The 19,262-nt window shown below is 43.2% G+C and overlaps 1 protein-coding gene across 1 annotated transcript in view; it reads left to right on the forward strand.

The window, feature by feature from the left end:
• CROCC (ciliary rootlet coiled-coil, rootletin) overlaps positions 1-19,262 on the forward strand; it is a 198,438-nt gene that overhangs the window by 32,343 nt on the left and 146,833 nt on the right. The window contains exons 4-7 of the mRNA XM_030222563.1: positions 4,905-5,096; positions 14,546-14,629; positions 15,070-15,167; positions 16,699-16,864. Coding sequence (XP_030078423.1) covers positions 4,905-5,096; positions 14,546-14,629; positions 15,070-15,167; positions 16,699-16,864 — 540 coding nt within the window. The remainder of the gene's footprint in view (positions 1-4,904; positions 5,097-14,545; positions 14,630-15,069; positions 15,168-16,698; positions 16,865-19,262) is intronic.

The following is a 19,262-nucleotide window of genomic DNA, read 5'->3' on the forward strand; positions in this document are numbered from 1 at the left end:
GACAACAAAGATCTTACAAGCAGTCACTCTATGGGTGGCAGCTGCAATGTAGCCTTGGCATAACTGGGAAGACTGGATAGGCCATCTGGTGCTTTTGGGCTATCATCTACTTTGTTACAGTGTTAAAACCCTTTATCAGCTGTAAGTAAAAAGAAAAATCAAATGTTTTCTTATGTTATTACATTTTTGTAATGAAGTATGCACGTAAAACATTGCATTACATAAAGAGACTATTAGCTGCTCTGATAAACAGCAGCCTGCATGTCTGAAGACACCATATTGGGGTCTCTCTTCCCCCCCCCTCCCCGTGCAAGTGGCAACAGAAATGTAAGTGTTAATTGCAGGGCTTGGGTTGTGATGAAGACTTCAGTGGGAACCAGCTAGAAATCAGTCCATAGTAACCCTCCCCCTCCGTTGGGAATTCTTTGTCTTGTTGTCATTCTCCTGTGCCGTGATGTTTGTTTTATCTTCTTAACGGGCTGGCTTGCTCTAGGAGCCCCACCCTTGCCGCTGCTGCTGGCAGCCCCCCAGTACCCATGACAACTGCAGAATGAATGAACTGAATCATCGGTTGCTAAAGCAGCTGTTGACAGGGGAGACAATTCACTTGATGCAAATCTCTTGTTTAAATGTGTCTGTGTTTTGATGTAATAGCCAGCATGCAATAAATACTGCTTGCTTTCATGCCCACACTACTGTGTATGAGTGTGTGTGGGGGGGGGGGGGGGGGAGGGAAAAAGAGGACAGCTAGTAAGGAGTGTGGTTTATTTATTTTTTTAAATCTGTTGCGTTTCCTTTTTGCTGTGCTTGAGGGGACCTGAGAGATGGAAATTTTGCATTCTCCCTACTGCTTAATACTCTACTAGTTCCAGCAACGTCACAATTCATTTCAGGGGGTGGGGGAAGGGCTGTTTTTAAATCACATTGGGCGATTGCAGTACTGTATATAATAAATAGCAAGACAATAACCCTCTATTATTCCAATTTATAGAAGAATCGGCTTCAGACACTCAGTGAGCATATTATAAAAGTATTTAGCTCACTGACTCTTACCGGTGGCTTCCATATTCATGTAATAAGCCTACCTCGAGTATCCTCATAAGCCTTAGACTTCTATTTTTTTCTTTTTTTATTTTTTCGTGTCACTTTTTCATATTCTACTTAAAAGGTACACTTATCTGCTGCTCTCCATATAGGACTTTCGGTACGCCCTACAGCGAGCTCCCGTTTCGCCACCAGCTTCATAAGGAGCAGTACCGTTTCAAATTTGAGATCTTCCTATACTTTCTAACTTGCAGCGTCTTTAGAAAGTTAGAAAGTATAGGAAGATCTCAAATTTGAAACGGTACTGCTCCTTATGAAGCTGGTGGCGAAACGGGAGCTCGCTGTAGGGCGTACCGAAAGTCCTATATGGAGAGCAGCAGATAAGTGTACCTTTTAAGTAGAATATGAAAAAGTGACACGAAAAAATAAAAAAAGAAAAAAATAGAAGTCTAAGGCTTATGAGGATACTCGAGGTAGGCTTATTACATGAATATGGAAGCCACCGGTAAGAGTCAGTGAGCTAAATACTTTTATAATATGCTCACTGAGTGTCTGAAGCCGATTCTTCTATAAATTGGAATAATAGAGGGTTATTGTCTTGCTATTTATAGTAGACTTGAGAAAAGAAGACTAGCAAGTTCCATTAGTTTATTTAATTAGTACTGTATATAAGAAATAAATGAAATTGCTGTGGAGACCTAAATTCCAGTTTTAGCAGATGATGTGATTAGAGAGCTGCACGGGAGCTGGGATGGTGGGATTCCTGCGGGGATCCCCCTCCAGGCATGCGGGGCTGGACCCAGGTCTTGTGGGGTCCTAGTGGAAATGCATGGTGATCTGAGCTTTGCCTCCTCTCCCCTGAGCTGCAGGGTGTCCTCCTGGCACATACCTCAAGTCACCCTGGTCTAGTGGATCCTTCAGGGCAGGAAAGATTCCCACTCTTTCCTGCCTGCTGCCACTGATCCTCACTGTCGCCACTTTTTAAAAATGGCTGCTGTGACTTCCAGCTGCAGTCTTGCTAGACTTGTACAAAGCCACAGCCTAAAACAACCTTAGGCATAGCCACCCTAAGGGGAAAACCACCGGTCAACGGAGAAAGAATGCCAGTCCTAATTCCGAAGCACAGTTGTTCAAGGTTCCTAAGGCATTGTGAGATTTTCATTTTAGTCATTTTTTCCAAAGCCCTCACACCCACAAAGGTGAAAGCTCATTGCACACATTGGATAAGAGAATCTTAGCCCTCTGTAGCAGACTAAAGTCCTTAGAAAGTCCACCCAGCTTTTTGTTTCTTTTGACCCTAGTAGGGAGTAAATGCACTCGATTCATTTGGCTAGCAGTCTGCATTTTCTTTGCCTATACCCAGGCAGGTTTGACTCTGAAGGGTCCTATCGTGGCACTTAATGTTAGAGCTTTGACTTTGTTGGTGGCTCACAAGATCAGTCTTCATGGAGGAAATTTTCAGGGCTGCAACATGAATTTCACATCACACTACTGATTAGAAAGACTCTGATGGACAGTAGGTTTGACCAGTCCTTCTCCAGAATATTTTTCAGGATTAGAATCCAACTCCATTGCCCCTAGGCCCATTTGTCTTCATTTACAGGCGTCTTCCAAGAAAAAAAAAAAAAGAAAGACAGACTGGGGAAAGGGAGCAGAAGTCCCTAGAGAAGAAGACCTTGGCCCAGCAGAATATTTATATACCGCACAGACTTAGGAGGAGCAGGTTGCAAATATTTTTTAATTCAACAAGCCTTTTCTTTATTTTAAGGCTAGATGCCTTCAAAAATATCTGAAACACCTTTTGTAGCATCTTTTCATTATTCTTATTTTCCCTTTTTCCTGTTAAAGGCATCCTAGGAATGACACAAGGGTTTAGCAACAGAGTGGACACCTCAGAGGGAGTGGAAAGTATGAGAAGTCATCTACAAAACTTTGAAGAGTTGGCAAATGTTTCAATATGAAGAAATATAGGGTGATGCATTTGGGGTGCAGAGATCCAGAGGAGGTGAGAGGCTGATATGCATGGAACAAGAAAGGGACCTGGGGGCAATAGTGTCTGAGGATCTCTCAAGCTGGGAAGCGATGTGATAATGTGGTGGTCAAGGCTAGAAGGATGCTTGGCTGCATAGAGAGAGGCATTAACCAGCAGAAAGGAGGTGATAATGCCACTGAACAAGCAAGTTGTTGGTGAGACTGTATTGGAGTACAGTGTTTAGTTTTGGAGACCGTATCTTGCCGAGGACATAAGACTCGGTGGTTCAGAGAAAATGGAACAAAATGGTATGGTTTCTTTGCCAGAAGATGTAGGAGAAGAGGCTTGAACACTTGAATTTGTGCATCCCACTTCTACTCCAGAGTGTGTGTGTGTGTGTGTGTGTGGGGGGGGGGGGGGGGGGGGGGGTAGAGGGGGGAATGATGCAAACATTCAAATACTATAAATGAACAAACAAATCTTTTCCCAAAACAGACTATAGATCTAGAGGACATGAAATGAAGCTGTAAGGTGGGGAAATTGAAAAGCAATATGAGGAAATGGTTTTTCATGGAGAGAGTAGTGGGTGCTTGAAATGCTCTTCCATGGGAAGTGGTGGGGGTAGAACTGGTAAAGGAATTCAAAAAGGTGTGAGATATATAAATAAATAAAATAAATATACACAGAGGATCCCTATATGGGAAGAGGATGGAATAAAATTACACAGTATTTCCATTTAAAGTAAAAACATAAATAACTTGCACAAATAAAAGGGAAAAAAGAGAGAGAACATATTGAGGGGGTGAGAGGGGGTATGGGATCTGCATGGAGCAGCCTTTGTTACCTTTCTGGGCCGACTGGATGGATGATTTTTGTCGTTATTTGCCATAATTTACTATGTTTCTGTGGCTAGTGAGTCCCATGCTATCCTGCTTGTCCTTGGAGAACAACAAGTTACTTACGACAGGTCTTATCCTGCAGTCCAGGGAAACAAATTCTTACCCACTCACCTCCCCAAGAAGTTGTATTCTGTTCTGAACTGTATTAATAAACCGTTCCATGTGATAGACAGGTGAGAAGTAGTTCTCCATAGTGAGGCTCCACAAAAGCTTCTAGATTCATTGAAGCTGGTATAGTTTCCCACCCCAAGCTCAGGGTGACCCTGCTGTTCATGGAGAAAAGCTGCTTACAGGTAAGTAACTTGGTTTTCTCCAGATATCCCAGTGTGTGCAGTATATAAACACAGCTTGCTGTTGTTAGTTTACATATTGTTAAATTTGATAGGCTGCAATAAAAGTAGGTACTACAAAGAGGTGTCACTCAGCTTTGAATATCTGTTACAAGGATGTAGGAGACAACATGCCTATGAAGGCCTTAGACAAAGGTTGAGCATTGTGAACCAAAGTGCTTTTGCATAAGACAGAGGAGTGTATGTGACCTAACATCCACATCTCCTCCATCCCTCCTAACTCAGAGGCAAAATGGAGCATGGAGAACCTGAGAGTTTCCTCCAAGGCACAGAGGAGAGTGAGGCAGAGAGATTTCTGGGGTCCCTTTTTTAAAACAATACTGGGGTACGTCTTGGCCCAGAAATTTCTCCTGAGTTGGGAGTACAGAGAGCCTGTAAGCTTTCTCTTTCCTCTTCCAAGGCAGAGAGGTGTGCAAGAACTGAAGAATTCCTTCCAAAGTGGAGGATAGCAGAAGGGTCCCAGTGATGGAGGGGGAAGTATGTCTAGATATGTTTTGCCGATGCTAACCCCTGGAAGAATGGGTTTTGGTGCCTAATACAGGGGCGATAGGTAGATGGATGTAGGAAAGATAAAGTAACCAGTGGTTTTGGAAAAAGTTTGTGCTTATGCCTCTTCTTTCTGTTTGTTTTTTTTTCCAGCTGGAGCAGAGCTTGCGATTGGAGACTGGAGAAAGGGAGCGGGAGTCCCTGGAGAACAAGACCCTGGCCCAGCAGAACATAGAGCTGCGGCGCAGACTCGAAGAGGAGCAGGCTGCATACAAACGCAAGCTGCAGGCGTACCAGGAGGGGCAGCAGCGGCAGGCACAACTTGTGCAGAAACTGCAGGCCAAGGTAACCTGATGCATTGACTCTGCATGTCTGCTACAGAGATTCTTAGGAAGACAGAGACTTAGTAGATGACGGCAGAAAAAAAGACCTGCACGGTCCATCCAGTCTGCCCAACAAGATAACTCATATGTGCTACTTTTTGTGTATACCCTACTTTGATTTGTACCTGTGCTCTTCAGGGCACAGACCGTATAAGTCTGCCCAGCACTATCCCCGCCTCCCAACCACCAGCCCCGCCTCCCAACCACTGGCTCTGGCACAGACCGTATAAGTCTGCCCAGCACTATCCCCGCCTCCCAACCACCAGCCCCGCCTCCCAACCACTGGCTCTAGCACAGACCGTATAAGTCTGCCCAGCACTATCCCCGCCTCCCAACCACCAGCTCCGCCTCCCAACCACTGGCTCTAGCACAGACCGTATAAGTCTGCCCAGCACTATCCCCGCCTCCCAACCACTGGCTCTGGCACAGACCGTATAAGTCTGCCCAGCACTATCCCCGCCTCCCAACCACCAGCCCCGCCTCCCAACCACTGGCTCTGGCACAGACCGTATAAGTCTGCCCAGCACTATCCCCGCCTCCCAACCACCAGCCCCGCCTCCCAACCACTGGCTCTAGCACAGACCGTATAAGTCTGCCCAGCACTATCCCCGCCTCCCAACCACCAGCCCCGCCTCCCAACCACTGGCTCTAGCACAGACCGTATAAGTCTGCCCAGCACTATCCCCGCCTCCCAACCACTGGCTCTGGCACAGACCGTATAAGTCTGCCCAGCACTATCCCCGCCTCCCAACCACCAGCCCCACCTCCCAACCACCGGCTCTGGCACAGACCGTATAAGTCTGCCCAGCACTATCCCCGCCTCCCAACCACTGGCTCTGGCACAGACCGTATAAGTCTGCCCAGCACTATCCCCGCCTCCCAACCACCAGCCCCGCCTCCCAACCACCAGCTCTGGCACAGACCGTATAAGTCTGCCCAGCACTATCCCTGTCTCCCAACCTCCAGTCCTGCCTCCCACCACCATTCTAGAAGACTTAAGTTGTAGGAAATGTAGCCACCTTCAGATTTCTTTATGTTTCTCTTTCTGATAGCTAGTGCAGAGGTCACCAGCTGAAATCCCAAATTTGCTAGGGCATAAAAATTTCTTTCTGATGACTGAGAGGAGATATGATCAAGGTTGATAAAATCAAAAGTGGGGTGGAATAGGTAAATAGGGAAATGGCTGTTTATCCTTTGTCAGCTGAAACTAGTGGATACTCCTTGAAATTTATAGTAAACACATTTAAAACCAATTATACAAACTATAAAAAGAAATAGAAAATGATAGCAAGTAAAGACCATATGGCCTATCCATATATGGGTCGGTATTGAAAGCGATTTAAACGGTTAGAAGCTGGCTGCTTAAACCGACTGAGCTGGTGTGACAAAATAGTGGGTTTTAAGCCTGTAAACTGTATTGATTATTTATTGAAGTGTATTTCTGTAGTTTGGCCAGCCATTGGTGCATGTTTATATTTAATGCTGTTACAGAGTAATGACTGTTCCCTCTTTAGTTTACAGAGATAAAAGGTAATCTGCAGTGGTGTGACCAGCTATTTTTAAAACTTGTTCTTCTGGGCCCTGATTGGTCCAGGAGCTCAAATTCATCTAGAAAATACTGGATTTTTCTCCAGTCTCAGTTTGGGAGGGAAGAAAGTTCTCTTTGCTGAGACCCTGTGAACAGTTATGTTTGAATAACCTGTGAGCAGCTATATTAGCTGTACTCTTCAGGCACTATTCAGGTAGTGAACAATGTTTAGATAGTATTATAATTGATCCATATTCAGTTACCTGTATTGTGTGCTGTTTTTGTTCCATCTGTTTTTATGGTTTACTGTTCAATATTTTTCATGACAATAAACATTTTGCTTATTTGCTTGTCTGGACTGACTAAGAATCCTGATGATTTGTGTGTTGGGTCTGTGGGTGCTTTCTAGGAACTGTGGGACCACTGGGAGTGGTGGCCCCAGTAACCGAGGAATCACTGGGGATAATTTGAGAGTGGGAGACTCGCCCAGTGGCGGTTGGGACCCAGTCGGTGGGAAGTGTAGTGTAGAGCACAAACAGCAGGTGCTGGCGGACCTGAGCTGTGCTGGGGATAGACCTTCTAAGTGGCTGCGGGGTAGCCCCAGGCAGGTGGCTGAATCGGCTCCCTTTCCAGGATAAGCTTCTGTTTGGCGATGAGTTGGAAAAGCTGGTTAAAAGTTTGGGCGAGTCCATGGTGGCTCGGCTACTGGAAGGTAGGTCCTGCTTGGCCCCCCCAGTCTGCGAACCGTGGGCACCTCGGAGAAGTGCACAGATACAGGCCAGGTAGGCTGTTTCTGTCACTGGTTCACCTAACTGAAAAAGGTTGAGAAAAAAAAACAGTTTAAAAAACTCATATAGAGAAAAAATGCTGTTTCCAAAAAACCCAACCTTAACTAAATATAAACACTTGGTAGCCCCTTTGAAATATCTTTGAGCCAAAATTTCAAGAATATTGTTCCAAATAATCCAATAAACTTATCGTGCTGCACCCGGTAGCTTTCCATGTCATCATCCAAATTTACAACAGCCCACTAGTGTCCAGGTTCAAGGTTCATAAACTCCAAATAAAACCTCAAAAGAGACAATGAACCTTGAGCCAGTATTTGTTTGTATGAAGCTTGTGGAATACCAAATTGTGAAACATTAGTTTTGTAACTTTTGTTTCAACTATAATTTTTAACTGTAAATAATTTTTATTGAACAAATAAATAAAGATAACATTCTGTCAAACAGAAACAAGATTCATTTCCAACCCAAACTGCCCACCAACTATAATTTTTAATACAAGCAAGAAAATCCTAATTTTTTCTTAACCCTAACTTTTAAATTTAGTGCTAGGGAACCCTACATTAGAATATAGTGTTGCCATACTGGGACAGACCGAAGGTCCGTCAAGTCCAGTATCCTGTTTCCAACAGTGACCAAGCAGACAACCAAACAGCAGCAGCGATTGAAGGAAGGACAAACGCAGCAAGAGTTTATCCAAATGTCAGCTTAACCGAGATTGGATAGCAGAGCCAGTAGTGGGAGGCGGGGCTGGAGGTTGGGAAGCGGGGATAGTGCGGGGCAGACTTATACGGTCTGTGCCAGAGCCAGTGGTGGGAGGCGGGACTGGAGGTTGGGAGGCAGGGATAGCGCTGGGCAGACTTATACGGTCTGTGCCAGAGCCGGTGGTGGGAGGTGGGGATAGTGCTGGGCAGACTTATATGGTTTATGCCAGAGCCGGTGGTTGGGAGGCGGGGCTAGTGCTGGGCAGACTTATATACACAAAAGTAGCACACATGAGTTGTCTTGTTGGGCAGACTGGATGGACCGTGCAGGTCTTTTTCTGCCGTCATCTACTATGTTACTATGTTACTATGTAATGGAAACCGGACCCAACTTGGCCAAATCTCGGAAAAACCTTTGTCAGGGGTCTACAAACAAATATAATAAAACCAATAAATTATAAGAAAGGTCATCATTAAAATAGATTATATAAAAATGAAAATATCAGTTAGAATGCAAACTTTACCACATAGATTTCCACAATACGTTGACAGATTCAAAGCATGTACTGCAATACCCTGTTAACATATTAAAAAATCACATAAATATTATTATTGCCCATAATGTATAGCTTAAAATAAGGTAAAAATCCTAACCTTATGGAGCCTTTATTAAAATAACATTCTCAGTAACAATATTATTATATGGCTCATTGGTTGAAAACAGTGCTAAGCATATGGACAATTACTATCATTTTAACTTAATACACAAGTATATAATCCAGCAGATTAGCACAGTCCTAAAAATAAGTGAAAAAAAGGACTCCAGAATGAAAATAGTCTGAATGCAATTCAAAATAAAAACACCAAATCAAGGGATGAATTATAAATGTATAAATAAAGGTCCTTCATATAAAATAATTATTTTAAAGAAAAATGAGGGCAATAATAACACTAGATCTATTTGCATCTCTATATGAATTATCCAAAAAGTGACTTTAAAAACAAACCAAAAAAGCAATTACTGGAATAAAAGGACCTACAGTGTAGATGCTAAACCAACGTCTGTGCTGCATGATGGCAAAGCTATAAAAGCGTTTACGTGTTCTTTGCCTCCTTGTTTGTTTCTGTTGCATTTTTAAAAGTGGTGATTTACTGTTTGGCATTTTTAATTTTATTTTTTAAGGATTTTTAAGATAATTCAGCAGTGTACTTCCCAGTTCTTAATATGAATAAAAAAAAAGTATAGTTTTATTCTCTTGCCATCATGCAACACAGCTGAGCACATACGTTTGTTTAACCGGTTTAGCATCTATTCTGGGTTCTTTTTATACTGCTAATTGCTTTTTTGGTTTGTTTTTAAAGTCTACTGAAGTGACGTTACTTTTTGGTAATTCATGTAGAGATGCAGATTTGATTTTGACATTACAAGTTGATTTATCCTAGAAATAAGCAGTGGATTTTCCCGAGTCCATCTTAATGACCCTTTCCTTAGTGACCAGACCAGTCCAGGACCATTGGGTTATGTCCGTCGACCTTCGTAGAAACTACAGCCCAGACCCAGCACCACCAGTGTCGCCCCAGCTCCAAACAATCCATAGAATATTTAAAAGGAGCTGAAACCATACATAATGAGACACACCCCCCCCCCCCCCACCCTGCTCAACTGAGAGCTAGATGTCACTGGATCAGGAGCTGGCTGAGAAGCATCTACTTTTTCTTCTCTGTCTCCATCTGCTGGTCAACGGGTATAACCCAGTGTTCCTTGTCATCTGTACCAGACCAGTCCAGACTAATGGGTTGTGTCCATCTACCAGCGGAAGGAAACAGAGAAAATAGTTCCAAGTAAACCACCCCTTAAGGGTATCGTGCAGCCTGGAATGTTCAGTATTTTCTCTGTCTCCTAGCAGATGGTGGACGGATTGTGCAGCTGCTCTGGATTGCTGGCTGGTAGCTCCTGTCCCAGATTCTTCTGGTGACTGTGGAGCCAGGGGTGTGCTGGTAGCCGTGTTGGGGCTAGTTTTAGATGATACTCAGTGGTCCTGAGTTCCTCATCTGTCAGCTAGGGTGATATCCAGTGACCCTCCCCTTCCTCCCCTGGCTGTCTTTCTAACAGGGTGATGGTTAATTGTGGCATGGAGTAACTTGTCTTCCCTGTGGGGTTCTTCTCTTCTGTGGTGGTAGGTATATCTGAATTTCTGCCTCTGAGGTAAGCCTTTATTTATTCCTGTCACTAGTGAAGAAGCTTGTTTAAAAAAAAAAAAAAGGAAATTTTGTTTTTCCCTCCTTTTCTGCCTCTGAGGTAAACCTTTATTTATTCCTGTCACTAGTTATGAAGGTGGTTTAAAAAAAAAAAAAGAAGAAACTTTGTTTTTTCCTTCTTTCTCTTGCCTGTTAACCTGGTTTGGCAGTGTATTCTAGGGGGCCACTTGCGAAGTTTCTTTGAATTTCACTGGCCGGCGTCTGATTCTGATTTTGGACCCTTCCGAGCTGCTACCAGTTGCTTTGATTTTTTTTTTTTTTGTGGGACATGGCTCCTGTCTAGATCACGAAACTACAGGCCATCCGATTTCTGCTGCTTCAGGCACCTTGCTTGAGATGCCCCTGCTATTTGATTCTTGTTTTGGCAGTAGGTTTTCCTCCCTTCCTTAGGGAGGTTCTGGTTCTCTTTTCCCCGTGGATCCCTCCTGTCTGCAGGGTACTTTCCTTCTGGCGGGGGTCCGAGTTGCCCTTGGTGTACAACTGCTAGCTCAAATCCCTCTTCTGAGTACCCTCGGGAGCGCCATTCTTACCAGTCTTTTGCTTGGACTCAGTTCAGTGTCTCTTTATGGGCATGTGCCTTTTTAGGACTAGTTTGCCACAGCTCTTCCTTGCTTCCCTTGCTTTCGGGGTGGGAGTTTTAACCTGGCACAGGCGGATTTTGCCTTTTCTAGTTTCAAGTGTCTCTCTCCTGGCACATTTGGCACTCCTTCCTTTTTCTGTAAGGGGCACAGTTCTTTCCTGGTGAGCAGATCTATTGCTGTGCATCTGGATTATCACCTCTTAGCTCTGCGCTTTTCTCTACTTTTCTGCAGGGAAGTGGTTCTGTTCTAGGTCTGGAGTTTGACTTTCCCTTAGCTGGTTTTTCTTCAGTTTGGTGTTAGTGGCCAGCTTCCTCTTTGTTCCTGGCCTGGCGAGAGTTGTTTCTTCCTCACTGCCTTACGGCTGCATTTTGCTCCCTATGGTCTGAGGATTCCAGATCTGTGATGCTTACCTCCTTCTTTGCGGGAGTTCTTTCTCTACGTTGACTGCTGCTCCATATCGGTTGCCTAGGAGGGTGGTCATTGTGGCTCAGAGACCACTTGGGGGCCGGGAGTGTCTCTTGGGGCATGGGGCTTTCTCTTCTTGTAGTTTTAGTCCCTCTGGGCCAGGGGAGTGCAGCGCCAGGTCTGCATTTCCACAAGTTGTGCTCCTTTCCTGTTGGCCTCCTGGCAGCACCTTCTCTGGCTGTTCCCGAGGCTCCATTTATGCATTTTGCTTGTTGAGCACAGCTCCATCGCCGCTTGTTGAGCGCAGCTTCATTTTTCCATACAGTTTCACCGTTCCATGTTGGGCATGGCTCAATCGCTGCATGTTCCAGGTTGGCTTTAGCTCTATCATGGCATGTTGAGTGAAGTTCCTTCGCTGCTTATTCTGCAACCTTTCATCTCTGCATGTTGAATGCAGCTCCATTGTCACATGTTGAGTGTAGTTCTTTCTCTGCAGGTCTCAGTGTGGGGCACAGTCCTGTGTCTGCATGTAGAATATGGCTCTGTGTCTGCCTGTGGAACGCAGCTCCTTGTCTGCATGCAGAGCGCACCTCCACCTTCTGTTGAATGTAGCTCCATCTCTGTATGTTTAGCACAGTTCTTCTCTGCAAATTGGGCGATGTTCCAGGGTGGTATGTGGAGCATAGCTCGGTGACTGCAGGTGCTACACAGCTTCATGTCTGCGTAGGAAGCATAGCTCCTTGTCGGCGTGTGGAGCGCTGCTCCTTGCCGGCGTCTGGAGTGCAGCTCCTTGTTTGCGTGTGGAAAGCAGCTCCTTGTCTACGTTTTATACACCGTTCCATTGCTACTGCAGCTTCAGTTCTGCAGGTACCTCTAATATCCAGCTCTTTCAATGGGGCACTGCTCATCCTCTGTCTGTTACTCTCAGCTTTTTCTCTGCTTGTTCAGCGCATTTCTATCTTTGTCAGAGGCGTTCAACTCTTTCTCTGCCCATGGTGCGTGGCTCAGTTTGTGTGCTTTGAGTGCAAATCCGTTTGTTCTCGTTGAGCACGGATCCTACTCTGCCTGATGAGCGCAGCTTTGTTTCTGTCCCTTCAGCACAGTTCAGTCTCTGACTGTGGAGTGTATTTTCACCTTTGCCTGTTGGGCACTGTTTCACCTTGTCGGTCAACCCCAGCTCTTTTCTGCGGGTTGGATATAGTAACTTCTCGGCAGTTTAGATCACTAGACAAGGCTGTCTTGTTGCCTGTTAGCTACCATTCCTGTGGCACCTTTTCTTGCCGTAGCCTCTTGGTGGCTGGTGAGAAACTTCTCCATTGCTGGAGTTTGAATTTGTCTCTGCTCCTTTTGTGGCTACTTGGTACCTTGGGGATCTTTTCTCCACAGTGTGGCTCTCGACACTTTCTTTTTGTCTCCTTTTGTTCTCTTGGCTCTGTTCTTTCATCCCTAAGTCCAGAGTGAGCTGGTTGAGGACCACTCTTTCTACGGTTGTACCCTGGTATGCTGCTGCCCTTTTCTTCATGGTTCTCCTGTTTCTTTTAGGTATCCCTGGCTGTTCCACAATGCTTCAATATGGTGGGATGTCCTACAGCACTGCCTACTTCATCTTCTCTATTCAATCTCCTGCCACTTGTTGTTGTGCCAGCTGTATATGACCTTTGTTACTTGGGATCACGGAGTTCTTTCCCCGGATTCAGGGGTAGATATCTATGAGCTCAGTATGGACCATGCCCTCCTGTTTACTTTACTGTGAGGGAAGGTTGCAGTTGCCTTTGGCCAAGCAGAAACAGTGAGGTTCTGCATATTAGCTCCAAGAGTTTTGCCTGTTTGGTATTAACTGTGTTTTCTTCTAGACTTTAGAGCACTATTGCTTGGCTATTTGAAATACTGAACATTCCAGGCTGCACGATACCCTTAAGGGGCGGTTTACTTGGAACTATTTTCTCTGTCTCTTTCCGCTGGTAGATGGACACAACCCATTAGCCTGGACTGGCCTGTTATGATTAAAGGAAAGAAAATTATCAAGTAAGAACATAATTTTTCCATCCTGGACTGGTCTGGTAGGAGTAAAGGAAAGAAAGTTATCAGTTAAGACATAATCTTTCCTTTTTTATATTGGCCTTTGAAATCAAACTAGAAGACTTTTAATGTCCATAGGTTTTAATTCTAGTTAGTTGAGCTTAACTCTTTATTTTCTTACCCTGGTTCTAATTTAAAAAGGGACAATATCTTCAAATGGGTTATTTTTGCACATACCATGACAGTATTGAACCTGACTCCCAAGCCAGGGTTTGCGGAGTATAATTTGAGTTCCACATTTACTGGTAACGCTCGCTGTAGTACTTGCATCTTGCCAAAGAGAACGTCCTTCTGGACTTCATAAGATGTTGCATGTTTAGTCATAAGATATTATGTGAATAGGAGCTTAGAGAAACCTGTGGTAGTGTTTTATCTAGTCATAGACACAGGACTTGGGATGTGTATCCAGTCTCTAGCTGGTGACACTGGACTCTGCAGTGCTTTTATATTTTATATTATTTTGAAAAATTATAAACATATAATCAACCAAGCTATTCTGCTTGTACAGAAAAGATGCATGATAAAGAAATAACAAACAAACAAACAAAAAAAAGGCAACCAAGTAAAAGAAAATGAACGAAATCATGCTCTCAAGTCCACAGTATAGAGGGAGGAGACCCTCATAAGCGTTAAAAGGAACATCAGAACATAAGCATTGTCATACTAGGACAGACTGAAGGTCCATCAAGCCCAGTATTCTGTTTCCAACAGTGGTCAACCAAGGTTACAAGAACCTGGCAAGATCCCAAAACAGTACAACATATTTTATGCTGCTTATCCTAGAAATAAGCAGTGGATTTTCCCAAGTTCATCTTAATAATGGCTTATATAGAAAATAGAAAAAGGAAGATGGATTAATGTAAAACAAAAAAAAAAACACAGCATATCCCTAAGTGAACTGCTTATCCATTGCTAGCAGATAACAATAACATTTGTACCCATCTATTTGCAGCCAAAAATGCTGTTAATTGTGCAGGCTGAGGCAAGAGGGTGCTTTCTTGTCTCAGTTCAGTTACCTAGGACTCATAGTATGTATCTAATCTCTGACCGTTGCTTGGTTTGCTTCCCAGGTTCTCCAGTATAAGAAGAAGTGTGGTGAGGTAGAGCAGCAGCTACTGGAGCGATCCACAGAGCTGGAGCAGGAACGACTCTCTGTAAGTCCCTGTTGTCGTTGGGCTTGTTAAATCCTGTAATAAATTCAAAAGCCTGCTTCTGCTGTCAGTTGCCAGTTATGAGCATACTGTGTATTGTTTGTAGAGGTACAGAGCTTGATATCTTTATTGAGGTGGGAATTGGCATTCTTCTCTTATCTTCTCTGGCAGAACCCCCACATCCTGGCATCCAAATAGAGGTGGAGATTGGAACTCCTCTTACCTTTTCCAATAGTCTCCTTTTTTTCCTTGTCCCTGATAAACCTTGGCATCCTGGCAGAAGTGAGGATTGGTTCTCTTCATATCTTAGCAGATTCCTTTCTTCCTGTCACCACCAAGCCTTGGTGTCCTGGCAGAGGTGGGGATTGGAACTCCTCTATTATCTCCTCTGGGAGACTTGTCTCTTTTCATCCCCACTAACCTTTGATATTACTATGTTTTAGAGTCACCTGGATCTGACGGACTCCCGCTTGCGGCAGGAAGAGGAGCAGAGCAATGACCTGGAGAATGCTCTTATCCGCTTAGAGGAGGAGCAGCAAAGGTATGTGGGGATTAACCTGTTTCGTGTTTATGCCATGCATTGGCCAGGTGCTTCATTAGTCAAGAGTGGCTTGAGTATATAGCGTTAATAAATTATCCCTTTCTCAGTCACCCTTCGATTTTGATTTATGTTAAAAAAATTTTTTTTAAAAACTGTAAATTTTTATTAAATTGTCAAAAAACTTAATACCATACAGTAGCACCATGTGCTCGAAACTGCCTACATCAGCTCACGCAGGAGCCGGTATTAACACAAACATTTACACAAACCTTCTGTTCCAAGTACGAATAGTATATATTGAAACTAACCGCCCCCCTGTTTTACTACTCAGCTATAATCCCCCCACCCCCTCCTAATAATAATCCCACCCCAAAATAATGCACTACTTAATTCAGTTTTGCATTGTGGCTTCTCAGACGCTCTCGAGTACTACTGTGTATTAACATAAAATGCTAATGGTTATTCAAATTTTAACCAATTGTCATGTCATCTTATTAATTATAATTAATTAAAAACCAATGGGTCAAAAAACACTTTCTTCCTTAAAAAAAAAAATTAGTTTACTGTATTGGATCCCACTGTTCAACCTTATAAGCTCAACAGACTTCAGTCAGTGAATCCACTTTTGTCCTAACTGAGAGAGCACACGCTCATGATCTCCCCGAATATTCACCAATACAGCATCAAATGCAAAAAGCGTCACATTGATTCAGATGCATGATTAACTATTGGAGCTTTCAATCTCTTATGCTTCACACAACTACAATGTTCAACAGTTCTGAATTTTAACTTTCAACAGCTCTTTCCTTCATACAACTTTTGACACAGACATGTAAACTACATATTTTGATAGCGTGATGGAAAATATCTTACAGAATGTCTGTACCTGTTGGCTGTACTCTGAAATTCTTTTGGTGATTGATAGCGATTGAGCAGATTGTACATCTTTTGTATTTGTGCTGTTCCAACAGTTGCTTTCCATCAACAGTTCCAATTTTATCTTTTACTTCAAATGGTAGATTTCAAGGGCACAAAAGTTCTTTCAAACTGTGATCCCAAGAATATGCTATTCTCAAAGGTTTATCACCCATAAAATTTTCCAATTCTGTCACAATACTTTCACTATGTGTAAACTTAAAATTGAATATCTCAAGACAAGAGTCATAACTGCTTGCATTTCAAACTCGGATTGATATGCATTTCCCAACTGCAATAAATTCTTATTGTTCCAAAATGTTCTTTTATAGTCTTTCTTTAAAATATTGCATTTTTATTTAAATCAGCTAAATGTTGCTCATAACCTTCATTGTTCCTCATAAAAGATATTTGTTCAGTTTGGTTTTTAAGAATTGCATTACTCTCTTTAGAAGTTTCAATTAACAGCATTAACCAACAACAGAAATGTATAACTTGCTTGTTGCTCATTATATTTGGACTCTGTTTGAATTGCCAGTAAATTGCACTTTTAGATGTTTAACTTGAAGCATTGCAGAGTGCTGCTACATTTTCTTGAACATTCCTTGTTCTGTAGAAGTGCCAGCCTTGCTCAGGTTAATGCCATGTTGCGGGAGCAGCTGGATCAGGCCAACACTGCCAACCAGGCACTTAGTGAGGACATCCGCAAATTGACCACCGATTGGACAAAGGCCCGTGATGAACTGGAACAGCGGGAAGCAGAATGGAGGCAGGAGGAGGAGGTGAGAGATGGGTTTATTGGGATTTTTATTTGCACTCTGTCTCAGTGCACCAGGCATAAAGAGCAGAGACTAGCCAAGGATGTGTCTAAGCATCCGAAAACTAGATGTTCATATTAGCTGCAGAAGAGGATCGTGGTACTCCATATGTTACCCCTTTTTCCCCATTTGTGTAGAGAACATAAGCATTGCCATACTGGGAAAAGACCAATGGTCCATCAAGCCCAGCATCCTGTCTCCGAAAGCGGCCAATCCAGGCTTCAAGAACCCGGCAACTCCCCCCCCCCCTTATAAAAAAAAAGACCAAGTGTCCTCATTTCTTCAGCAGGACGAGGGAGTGTGGGTCATGCAGCCTTGATGTACTGGTGCAACTATGGCCCAAGTTTCAGCTTCTTTACATTTTTTTCACCTTTGGTTACTAGTGGGTTGGGTGGTTTGCAGGATCCAAAAGGTATCCGTCATAGACATTCTGATTGTGCCAGATTGGTCTCAGCAGCCTTGCTACGTGGATCTTTGCCTCCTTGTAGGTCCTTCTTTTCCCCTGCTAAGAGGTCTAGGAATTCTTCATGGGTTTTATTCTTATGGAATATCCAGATCCCTTCTAGCTTATGGTGTGGCCCTTATAAGGTGTCACCGTCTGTTTCCAATTTTGATAATAGTTGTGACTCTCTCCTATCACAAATGTCATTCCTTTCTTTTCTAAAATATTTTGTGAACTGCTTGATAGAAGGTGGTGTAGCAAATTCTCAATGAATGATAAACTTTGTTGAAGATACAGAAATTCTCCACTTCCTTGGCTTATGTCAGGATTTGGAGGGTGTTTTTATTTATTTTATTTCATTTTGTACCCTGCGCTTTCCCACTCATAGCAGGCTCAATGCGGCTTACATATTATATACAGGTACTTATTTGTACCTGGGGCAATGGAGGGTTAAGTGACTTGCCCAGAGTCACAAGGAGCTGCCTGTGCCTGCATTGGGAATCGAACCCAGTTCCCCAGGACCAAAGTCCATCACTCTAACCACTAGGCCACTAATCAGGGGTCTCGCCTTCGCAAGTGAACATTCTAGTCATTTTGTCCTTTTGACAAAGAGGCAAAGATCAGGGGTCGGTACTAAATTTTGTCAAGAAGAGACGGCTGATGGGAGATATACTAGAGTTCTATAAAATACCGAGTGGAATGGAATGGGTAGACATGAATCGCTTGTTTACACTTTCCAAAAATACAAGGGCTAGAGGGCACACAATGAAGCTACTACATAGTAAATTTAAAACAAACTGGAGAAAATATTTTTTTCAGTCGACGTGTAATTGAACTGTGGAATTCATTGCCAGAGAATGTGGTAAAAGCAGTTAGTTTAGCAGCGTTTATTATTTATTTATTTATAGTACTTATATGCCACCTAAAAAAACCCCAAAAACTAAGTGGCTTACAAAAATACATTCATAAAATCAATACCCACAAACAAAACAAAAACATTTATAAAAATTATCTTTGAAATACAAAATTATACTTGAGTTACCTCCTTTCAGAACTGCTAGGGTTTCACATATTAAAAGCCTATAAAAATAAATGTGTGTTAAAATATTTCTTAAATTGTTTCAAAGATGGACAGCAGCGTAACATGCCTGGCAAACTGTTCCACATTAAAGGCCCTGCAATAGAAAATGTAGTTTTGTTGTTTCCACATAATGAATAGATCTCATATCTGGTACCTGTGCCTTCTTTTCATTGCAAGATCTTATTGTCAGATTTATAAAACTGGGCAACAAATGCTCATAGTCTAGGTAAAAAGGTTCAACACTTGCAAGCCCTGATGTTTGAAGAGAACTTGGATATTGTTGCTATTACAGAGACGTGGTTCAATGATTCCCATGAATGGGATGTAACTATACCGGGCTATAATCTTTTTAGAAAGGCTAGAGAGGGCCAAAGGGGTGGAGGAGTGGCGCTGTATGTGAGAGACAATATCAGAGCGGCCGAAATGCGGGGCACCTGGGGAATGGAAGAAGCTTTATGGATTGTCCTGGAAAGAGAAGATGGAACCTGTATTTAGATGACATTTCCCTCTGCCATCAAGTTTATTCCGAATTCCCTCGTTTCATTTTGTCACCCCCACCTTTTAGTTTAAATGTCTAGAAACATACTGTCTGAATTTCTCCCCAAGGATCCTTTTTCCCGTCACCGAAAGATGTAGCCTATCATTACAGTACAGCCTGTTATTTTTCCACGTATTACCCCATGTGCCTATGTGACTAAAACCTTCTTCTTTACACCGAGACTCAAGCCACTTATTGAACTTCACTGTTTTGCGTAGCTTTTCTTCTCCCTTCCCCCACGTGGGAATTACGTCAGAAAAAGCCACAGTCCGAACCAAAGATTTCAGTCCCTCCCCAAGCT

Source organism: Microcaecilia unicolor, chromosome 13 (genome assembly GCF_901765095.1).
Source record: "Microcaecilia unicolor chromosome 13, aMicUni1.1, whole genome shotgun sequence".
In the NCBI taxonomy this organism is placed as follows: domain Eukaryota; kingdom Metazoa; phylum Chordata; class Amphibia; order Gymnophiona; family Siphonopidae; genus Microcaecilia; species Microcaecilia unicolor.